This window comes from Lynx canadensis, chromosome E1, assembly GCF_007474595.2.
Source record: "Lynx canadensis isolate LIC74 chromosome E1, mLynCan4.pri.v2, whole genome shotgun sequence".
In the NCBI taxonomy this organism is placed as follows: Eukaryota; Metazoa; Chordata; class Mammalia; order Carnivora; family Felidae; genus Lynx; species Lynx canadensis.
In genome coordinates, this window is record NC_044316.2 from 42,735,840 (window position 1) to 42,746,615 (window position 10,776).

At 44.6% G+C, this 10,776-nt stretch overlaps 1 protein-coding gene across 1 annotated transcript in view; it reads right to left on the minus strand.

Annotated features, from left to right (window-relative positions):
* The window catches only part of LOC115500704 (leucine-rich repeat-containing protein 37A3-like), a 58,346-nt gene extending 48,656 nt beyond the window's left edge, over nt 1–9,690 (minus strand). The window contains 5 exon segments of the mRNA XM_036064342.1: nt 3,008–3,106; nt 4,062–4,230; nt 5,060–5,182; nt 8,741–8,920; nt 9,286–9,690. Of these exon segments, the coding sequence (XP_035920235.1) occupies nt 3,008–3,106; nt 4,062–4,230; nt 5,060–5,182; nt 8,741–8,920; nt 9,286–9,381 (667 nt within the window). The 5' untranslated portion in view covers nt 9,382–9,690.
* Nucleotides 9,691–10,776: the final 1,086 nt, after the last annotated feature.

Below are 10,776 nucleotides of genomic sequence, written 5' to 3' on the forward strand. Positions count from 1 at the left end.
TGCCGACATCTGGGTGACACATCCTATTTGAATGGCATAATGGTTTCAACGTTTATTTATTTTTGGGACAGAGAGAGACAGAGCATGAACGGGGGAGGGGCAGAGAGAGAGGGAGACACAGAATCGGAAACAGGCTCCAGGCTCTGAGCCATCAGCCCAGAGCCCGACGCGGGGCTCGAACTCACGGACCGCGAGATCGTGACCTGGCTGAAGTCGGACGCTTAACCGACTGCGCCACCCAGGCGCCCCAATAATGGTTTCAAACGCTGTAGTATAATCACATTTAAGGCCATAGTTACTCTGTTCCCAAATCCTTGAGATTCTGTTTGAGGGGAGCTCTAAAAGGCTTGTGTCCTCTCCTATGTCCACAACTGTGGGAGTGCTCTGATGAAATTTGCTCTCCAAATTTCAAATGCATTTTTTTTTCAACGTTTTTATTTATTTTTGGGACAGACAGAGACAGAGCATGAACGGGGGAGGGGCAGAGAGAGAGGGAGACACAGAATCGGAAACAGGCTCCAGGCTCCGAGCCATCAGCCCAGAGCCTGACGCGGGGCTCGAACTCACGGACCGTGAGATCGTGACCTGGCTGAAGTCGGACGCTTAACCGACTGCGCCACCCAGGCGCCCCTGCTCTCCAAATTTCAAATAAGGGGTCAGAGCCAAGGGTCAGGACTTCAGGAAAAGCCCCAGAAATCCCCTGCAGTCAAAAGCAGTTTCTGAGTTTCACATTTCCCAAAGGATGATAGAGCTAATGCCAAAGTCTTCCAAATTCTGCTGGTTGCTTTACATTGTGGCTACAGTGGCTATGTCACCCCTGAACTTTAATCTCCACATACTTGAATTAAATCCTGTAGCTCGTCTTCAGTACTGGCATCTGTGATCTCTTCACAGGGTCTGTATTCCACAGCTATTTTACCACTTTCTGAAATAAAGTGAATAAGGATTGGTAAAAAAAAAAAAAGAGGGCGCCTGGATGGCTCAGTCAGTTAAGCGTCTGACTTCAGCTTAGGTCATGATCTCATGGTTCATGAGTTCAAGCCCCATACCGGGGTCTCTGCTGTAAGCACCAGAGCACACTTCAGATCCTCTGTCCCCCTCTCCCTGCCTCTCCCCTGCTTACTCTCTCAAAAAGAAACATTTAAAAAAATCAATAAAGTTAACAAGATCACTTCAGAATTTTCCTTGTTCTAAAACTAGCTGTATACAATGATAGCACCCAATAACTAGACATTCTTTTTATTTATAAAAGCAGAAAATAAAAGCATTTTCCTAGAAGTTTTCTCATGTCACACTTCAGTTTTTAATCATAACTATGTGTGAAAAAATACACATGAAGTTAACGACTGTGTGGTTCAAAAACGCTATCATCTTAAGAGATAGGAACTAAGGAATAATGACACAGGAAGTTAAAACTATGGAAACAACACTGTTCAAAATCAGATGACTAGACAGTAAGGCATTAGGTAGAGGTCAGTGTGAGTTCTGGAATAGAGACCATGGACTATAGCTGATACTTCATATTAGAAACAAGGCCAGTGTCTACTCCCCGGAAACAAAATCCCACCAGATACAATGAACAATGCTTTGGAGAGAGGGGGAGGGGGAGGGGGAGGGAGAGAATGCGCTTGGACAGTTTATTGGCAGAAACTGGCCCATGTCCCTTATAGACAATACAATTCCCCTTAAGGCAAAGTACAGCTACAACATTTTGATCGTGTACAAGGGATACCAGAGCATGTTAGGGAGAGGTCAGCAACCCAAAGGTTTAGTTTGGTTCTTAAAGGTTGTTACTCAGAATTGACAGCTAATGGAGATTCTACCTGATGACCAGGGAAGTCAACGTTCACTGCAAGAGCTGTCCAGGCTGGAAGCCTGAGACCAATCCAGGGTCAACTCTTATGGGCAAATAAGGCCTCTGAAACTTAGCTAGGCTTTCTTAGTCTCTAAGCCTGCAAGACTGTGAAGCGGCGAGGGCGGGTTGGGGGGGGCGATTGTTTGGGGACCCATTACTAATTATAAAATTCCCTTGGAGCACAGCCTGTAACATTCACACCATTGTAGAACGCAATAGAGAACACAATCGATGCTATTCAATAGCCCGACCACTTTCAAGGTTCACAAGAATATAGCTGACCCTAATACAAGAATCATATTCACCCAATAGGTCAGTGCCAAAAACAAAAACTGAAGCTGAATTGATTCCAAAAACATAATCTAATAAATTCTCCAACAGGAAGACGATGATAACAAGTTAACATATTTTCTCTGCTTACCATGTTTCAGGGATAGTTTTAAACTTTTCCATCATCTCATTTGCTCTTACAATTCATCCCCCATGAGGTAAGTTGAATTATTACCTTTACTTGGCAGATAGAGAAATTGCAGCTTAGAGAGATTAAATACTTCAAATCTGACTATAAAACCTAAAATTGCATAAGAAATCTAGGAGACAGAGCTAAGATTCAACACCAAGACGTCCAAAGCTTCAAAGTTTTTTTTTTTTATTATTATTTATTTTGAGAGAGAGAGAGCACATGGCATGTGAGAGTCAGGGAGAGGCAGAGAGAGAGGTAGGGAAGAATCCCAAGCAAGCTCCACGCTGTCAGCACAGAGCCCGACATGGGGCTCAATCTCACAAATCGTGAGATCACGACCTGAGCTGAAATCAACAATTGGACGCTTAACTGATTGAGCCACACACGTGCCCCCAAAGCTTATACTCACAAGAGTATTCTGTGTTATGAGCAAACAATCAAGAAAGAAGACTGGGTCAAACACTTTCTGTGTGGACAGAGGTAAATCACTGTATATCTATATACTGGGGACAAAAATATTTGTGGTCATTTTTCTCACAAATGCCACAAAGAACAAGTTTGAGACTACTGCTTTGAAAGCATTTGGTGAACAAAAGAATATGAAGTGTTTTCATCCAATTAACTTTTCAGAATGAGTTTATTTGCTCGTTGAAACTGATATACTGCAAGGACAATCAAGTAAGTCTTACCTAAAATCACAATCAACAGTTTCTGGAATGCATCTGACACAGCCTTCTGAATAGCAAGCTTCTGGATTGTCCGCCTTTTCATAAGAAATGATAGTGGCCCTGCATCCAACCAAAACAAATGGATTTAACATGCCTATCTGAATGATAACTGATTTGGGGGTTATATGTGTAAAGGTGAAAATACATCCATGATTCGTCGTTCATTATCTTAGCAAGTAAGGGCAGGCACAACCCAAGGCTGAATGACTCTGCTGTAGGTATATCCTGGCAGGGCACATTTTGACTGCCCTGATCTACTCCAGAAGTTTTGGAAGTACCAAAAGGGAGACTCAAGCCAAGGAAAGTGGCACAGATCTCACATCGCTCGTAGATTTCAAATGGACAGGCTGAAACTATAGTTTCAGACCCTACTGCAGACCCTACTCTCCTGTGCATCAAGGGCTGGAGTCACATGGGGAGAAAGGTTCGGTGGTACTGCCCATGACCGCCTGGTCTCTTCCTGGGCATCACCCAAGGGAGCCTTACTCCCTTAGCCTTGCTAACAGCCCTGCCCCTCCCGGAAAACCCTAAGCCTAAGTGCTGTAGGCACTGGGAGAAAACACAGTACCAATGGGAATACCTTTTCTAGGCATCTGTATTTGACTCTTTACACTCCAGCCCTTTGATAGGAGGCAAAGGACTCAACATTCACACAAGAGTTTATTTAAATCTTTAGATGATTACTTTGCTGGGATAACTGCAGGCTGCAAGAGATATGTATTTGAAGGACTATTTTAGCACAAGGCGAATTCTTAACCAAAAATGGGAAAAACATTACTTCCCTCCTCCTAAACTTCTTGGCAGAAAGTCAGCTTTAGAATTTTAAAGTTAAAGGTTCTTTCAGGTATTGCCTGAGATAAAAGCCTGTACCGTAGGCCAGAAAAACTCTGCCTAGGGCTTTAGGAGCTTAGCAAGGGGGAGGGCTGGATGATGTATCTGAAAAGATGAGTTTTTAGAGAGAAAGAGGGATTCTGCCTCCCCTCCACCCCCACCCCCACCTCCACTGTAAACGGACCTTCCTCCAGGTTATCCAAAGGCTCCTCGGCCATGCCAGCTCCGGGACTCCGGCACTCATAGGATGGCAACACCACCTCTAAAGCACAGAAGAATTTCAGGCTCTGCTTCTGAAGTGGTGGCACAGTATCTTCATTTGCCCTTTCTTCAAGGTCAGAAAGATCCTGAAGCTGTTAGGATTTTATTATTATTTTTTTTTATGTTTATTTATTTTTGACACAGAGAGAGAGAGCGAGAGAGAGCGAGCATGAGCAGTGGAGGGGCAGAGAGAGAGGGAGACACGGAATCCGAAACAGGCTCCAGGCTCTGAGTGGCCGGCACAGAGCCCCACGTGGGGCTCGAACTCACAGACCGTGAGATCATGACCCGAGCCTAAGTCGGACGCTCAACCGACTGAGCCAACCAGGCGCCCCGAGCTGTTAGGATTTTAAATGGAAGGTCCTTCCTTGGATCTGAATGTAAGCTTCAAGATGTTTTGTTATTAAAAACAAAACCAGCGGCGCCTGGTGGCTCAGTTGGTTAAACTTCCGACTTCGGCTCATGTCGTGATCTCACTGTTCATGGGTTTGGGACCCGCGTCGAGCTCTGTGCTGACAGCTCAGAGCTTGGAGCCTGCTTCCGATTCTGTCTCTCCCTCTCTTTCTGCCCCTCCCCCGCTTTCAATCTGCTTCTCTCTCTAAAAAAAAGAAAAAAAAAATGCAAACTAAACTCCAGCAATCCCAGCCCACAATGGAGGTATCCTATAGCTTCAAAATCAAGTAAGACTTAGAAACGGATAAAGACAATTGGTTTTTATTATACACCATACAAATACTGGAGAAGATTATGGACACCACCACCCAAGTTACTGAGATTATTATGAATTCTTGGTGGCAGGCTCAGGTACTTCCAGTTAGAGGCCTCTCACATCTCCCCACAACCCAGTTTTCTCCTCTCTGAAGTCCAGAATTTCAGTGTTGAAATGATTCTAATTAGTCAGAGAAAATCTATAAAGTTTACCTTGATGATCCTTTTTGACCATCCATTGAAACCAAAGTAATAATTTGCCAGTTCTTGGCACTGGGAGCTGTTTAGGGCAAGGGCCTGATGTTGAACCGCCTTATGTTTGGTGCCAAGACGAACCTAAAGACATAAGAAATAGACCTGAAAATATCATAACCTGACACAGAGGCTTCCTTTGGATACACCTGAGATTTATCAATACCTATTTCATAGAGAGGTTGTGAAGATCAAACTGGAAACATTTTAAGAAATCAGCTCCTAATAAACCCTAAATAAATGCTATGTACTATTTTTACGCTATAGACTTTTCTGCATCATTTCCAGGGCCCTTGATTAATCGGCTTTTGTGATCTCTGATATTGAAAGTGATGATGAAAGCAACTAAGGAAGCCCTCTGGAAGCAAATTATAGGGCTGTAGGTAAGCAAGGGAAGTAAACTTTTTGCTGTCTCATCCCGTAGCTCCTGTTTGAGAATATGACCTCAAGAGCAGATAACATGGACCTGAGTAGGACCTGAATCAGCAGCACTCACCGCCCGCAAATTACTAACCCCTGTTAGAAGAAGGAATATACATACTTCTGTAAATTTTACAAGCAAATAAAACAATAAGAGGTTCATTTGCCTTAATAAGCTTCTTTGAGAATGCAAATACCTCCAGTGATAACTCTCTAAGTAACTTACACACTACAGTGTATTTCTTACATCCTCTAGTTCTTTTTTTAAATGTCTATTTCGGGGCGCCTGGGTGGCTCAGTCGGTTAAGCAGCTGACTTGGGCTCAGGTCACGATCTCGCCGTCCGTGAGTTCGAGCCCCGCGTCGCGTCGGGCTCTGGGCTGATGGCTCAGAGCCTGAAGCCTGCTTCCAATTCTGTGTCTCCCTCTCTCTCTGCCCCTCCCCTGTTCATGCTCTGTCTCTCTCTGTCTCAAAAATAAATAAAAAACGTTAAATAAATAAATAAATAAATAAATAAATAAATGTCTATTTCAAGTGGGGTGTAGTATATTAGTATATTCATAAAAATTCAAATAATTCAAATAAAGTCAAAGTATTATTAACTCTTTGTTGATTTGTTTGTGCAACTTCCTCTATCACTAGTTTATCAGTCCCTTAAGTGCTTGAAGGAACCATATTTTATTCTTTTCTCATTCCTAGAATCAAGCACAGGTCTATGGATTAAGTGAATGGATGAGTAGATAAAAAAGTGAAATTACTTTCTCCAACTGAAGCTGCCTGCTAGGAAGGAGAAATGAAGATGAACTTTTAAATGTTGAGTGCTACAGCACAGGCTAATGGTGAGGCAGAGTGGAGCTGTTCTGGACAACCAGGAAGCTTCAGAAGGGCCTTGAGCCCCTGAGTGGTAGAGACAGTTGTCACCTTAGATAACCTTGCCACAGTTCTTGCTGGCAACCGTTTTCCTTCATGCTACTGAAAAAAAGCTCTCAGATGCCTTAGGCCTTTCCTTGATTTTACTGTAAGATGTTATTCTTGGGGCGTCTGGGTGGCTCAGTCTGTTGGGCATCCGACTACAGCTCAGGTCATGATTCTCACAGTTTGTGAGTTCGAGCCCCGTGTCAGGCTCTGTGCTGACAGCGCACAGCCTGGAGTCTGCTTCCGATTAGGTGTCTCCCTCTCTCTCTGCCCCTCACCCGCTCATGCTCTGACTCTGTCTCTCAAAAATAAACATTAGGGGTGCCTGGGTGGCTTGGTCGGTTAAGCGTCCGACTTCGGCTCAGGTCATGATCTCACGGCCTGTGAGTTCGAGCCCCGCGTCGGGCTCTGTGCTGACAGCTCAGGGCCTGGAGCCTGTTTCAGATTCTGTGTCTCCCTCTCTCTCTGCCCCTCCCCTGTTCATGCTCTGTCTCAAAAATAAATAAACGTTAAAAAAATTTTTTTTAAATAAACATTAAAAAAATTTTTTTAATGTTCTTTTTTAATATGTATTTATAAAAGGCAAACAAACAGACAAACAACCAGAAACTATGTGTACTTGCCAAAGTATAAAGGAACACATAAGTAAATTGGGCAACAATTTCAGTAAGCAGCGGGGGGGGGGGGGGGGGGTGGTAACCCAAGGCTCTGTGTTCAATAAATAAAGAAATTTAATATGAATGCTCTCTCCTGTCAACTATATATTGACTTTGGGCTTTATGCTGTGAAATCTCAAAATCCATTTGTGAAATGGTCTTGATGTCCAATGAGAGAAAAACACCTCATTACTCACAACTGATACAAAGTAATTATTTCATAATCTGGAATAGCTGAGTGGCTGGGTGACATTTTCACAGGCTAGAAGCTTGCAAACTAAGGAATGCCTGACAGGTGATCATTTCAATCATAGGGAGTGGAGCCAGGATTGAAGACAGTGTTGAACAAGTGGAGATAGTATACTCAGAGTCACATTTGAGAAGGATTCTTAGATTCGATCCAGATTAAATCAGTAAGGAAGGGCATATGGTAAGAATAGGCAGTCAAGTCCATAGGAAGTAGCTAGATTTTTTTATTTTTTTATTTTAAATTTTTTTTTTTTTTTTTTTTAACGTTTATTTATTTTTGAGACAGAGAGAGGCAGAGCATGAACGGGGGAGGGTCAGAGAGAGAGGGAGACACGGAATCGGAAGCAGGCTCCAGGCTCTGGGCCATCATCAGCCCAGAGCCCGACGCGGGGCTCGAACTCACGGACCGTGAGATCGTGACCTGAGCTGAAGTCGGACGCTTAACCGACTGAGCCACCCAGGCGCCCCGGAAGTAGCTAGATTAAGAAGCCAGTTAGAGAAAGCTGATGAAAACATACAATTATAAAGTGAAAGGTTTGGCAATCTAAGCCTCACTCAACTTATTCAAAGGAGTTGACATGGCCCTTGATAAGGAAATGGTGATTGAATTGAGGCTCATAATGAAATATAATTCTGGGGCTCTGGGAAAGCAAAATGGACAGCATGTTGGTATGGAATAAAGTTTCTGTGGTGTATTAAAGAATGTTTTAACCATTTTCCCAGGAGTTGAAGGGAGTTCTGCATAGGCAGTTTGGGAGTGATGACGATGATAATGACGATGAAGCATCCTTTATAATACAACTGATGAAAGAGTTTGTCATTTTATATCCACATAATAGAGGGGGGCCTGGGTTGCTCAGTCGGTTAAGCGTCCGACTTCAGCTCAGGTCATGATCTCAGGATTCGTGAGTTCGAGCCCCACATCGGGTTCTGAGCTGACAGCTCAAAGCCTAGAAGTTTGCTTCTGATTCTGTGTCTCCCTCTTTCTCTTCCCCTTCCCTGCTCATGCCCTGTTTCGCAAAACTGAATAAAAACGTTATGAAAAAAAATTTTTAATCCCCATAATGTAAATAGAAACAAGACTTCTTGTGAAGCTTTGTTAAATTAAGGGCACCAAAAAATGACACGGGGTTGAACATCAGTAAGTTTGGGTTTGCCCTCTACCTTCCAGTTACTGTCATGAACCTTAAGTAAGTCACTTAACTACCCTGAGTTCGAGTTTCTTCATCTGAAAACAAAACAAACATAACAAAACAACCAAAAACCCAGGGAAACCGGAGGATCAGTGTAGCAATGCATCTAAAAGCATTCTGTAAACCACAGTGGTATACCAACGCTGGTCTATTATTGCTGAATTCAACACTTCGTCCCAGTGGAGTTAGGAATTTCCTACTTGCACCCACCTTCACTGGAGAATTCTGAAAAAGCTGCTTCTGGTCGCATGCCTTTTGGGCTCTGTGAGCATCCCTTGCTGAGTAAAACTTGATGATGGCGTAGAAACCAGGACGGGCCACTGCAGCGTTTGGGAAGACTCGGACCGAATACAGAAGGCCAAACTGGGAGAATACTGCGAACAGAGAATGCTGTGGGGTGGTCCCACGCCAAGTAAGTGCATGAAATTTCACGCCCAGGAAACAAAACTGCCTTCTATTCCCTAAGCCCTCCTGCACACGCAACCCAAAGCACTTCTCATTTCGTTGAAAAGATTTCCCTCTGAAACCCTAGGATTCGAGAAGCATTAGAAGGCAACATGTGCTGGCTGTTGAGAGTTACCTCTCAAAAATCTGCCGGGGCTGAGACTGCAAAGGTCCCTTCTAGAACTAAGATTCCTCTCGGCGGAGACTACAAGGCGCGCGAGGCGCTCAAAGCCAGACTCTGAGACTCCCAGTCACGGGGAGGTGGGGGTGTCTCCCTCCCCGCCTCCCTCCCTCCATCCCGCCCGGCTCACATGCAAGGCCTCGGCCGTGGGTCCAGAACTCAGCTCCCACACCAGCAAGGTTTTGTCACTCTCGGTGGGAACCGTAAAAGAGACCAATTCCGCCATCCTACCACCAAGGCGTAGGCGACTAAGGTTTAAGTGGCACCGCGCCTGCGCAAGGCGCGCCCGCGCTTTTTAAAAAGGGGCTGGCACGAGGGGCGGGGCCAGCTCGCCGCGGGGTGGGGCGGGGGCTGTCCCCCGGACCTCTCCTTCGTCCCTCCCGCTCTGGGGCGGGTCTCTGCCTCTACTTCCCCTCCCGCCGCTCCATTGTCTCAATGTCGTAGAATTTAGTGCTTCTAGTCAAGTGTATTTAAAAAAAATTTTTTTTAAATATTTATTTATTTTTGAGAGACAGAGTGCAAGCAGCGGAGAATCAGAGAGAGACACACACACACACACTCCGAAGCAGGCTCCAGGGTGTCAGCACAGAGCCCCAAGCAGGGCTCAAACTCACAAACTGTGAGATCACGACCTGGGCTGAAGTCGGACGCTTAACCGACTGAGCCACCCAGGCACCCAAGTGTATTTTTACAGTAGGGTCTAAAGGGTGAGCTTACAGGATCCCTGGGTGTGGACAATTTTATGGCAGCCTTCTTCGTCTTCAGTCCGGGAGAAGATTTAGACTACTAGCAGTTAGTAAGTTACCTACTGAACTTAAAAAATTTGGATTTCTCTACGTTGTGTGGGAAATGACCACTAAAGATGCAATCCTTTGGCTTAAGAATGTTTTCATGAATGTTAAATATACAAATAAAACTATAAGTCATTAAGCCATTAATGAAATCCTTAAAAAGCATTCCCTGATTTCCCTACGTGATTTTGATGAATTGGTGTACGTGTGTGCTTGTTGGGGTGAGATGATGTGGGAGTTTGGCAAGCAGGGTAAGAAGGAGAGATAAATTTGAAAAAATCAAAGAGTGAGGCCAGGTAGGGCACCAATATTGGAGCTCATGGTGCTTGTGCAGAAGGGCCGTTCTCGGCATCCAAATAGCTATTTTGAGGACTGACACACTGAGAGGGAAAGTAGGTCCTAATGATCCTTATTTTAATCCTAGAATGTCTGAGCCAGAAGGGGCCTTACAAAACAAGTCTCCTGAGGTTTCTAAACAGTGGCCTTCAGACTGCTGCTGGTCTGTGGTGAAGGTTTCACCAGTCCTTGCCAAAGCAAGAAAAGGTAATATAAGCAGGGTTAAAAAAAATATTTTCACAAAACAAAATCTATTCCATTATCCTATAAATCTGACCCTCATTTAAAAAATGATTTTAATATTTATTTTTGAGAGAGAGAGAGCATGCATGTGCGAATGGGGGAGGGGCAGAGAGAGAGAGGGAGACACGGACTCCGAAGCGGCCTCCAGGCTCTGAGCTGTCGCCACAGAGCCCCTCGCCGGCGCTCAAACCCACAAACCGCAAGATCATGACCTGAGCCGAAGTCCGACGGTCAACCAACTGAGCCACCCG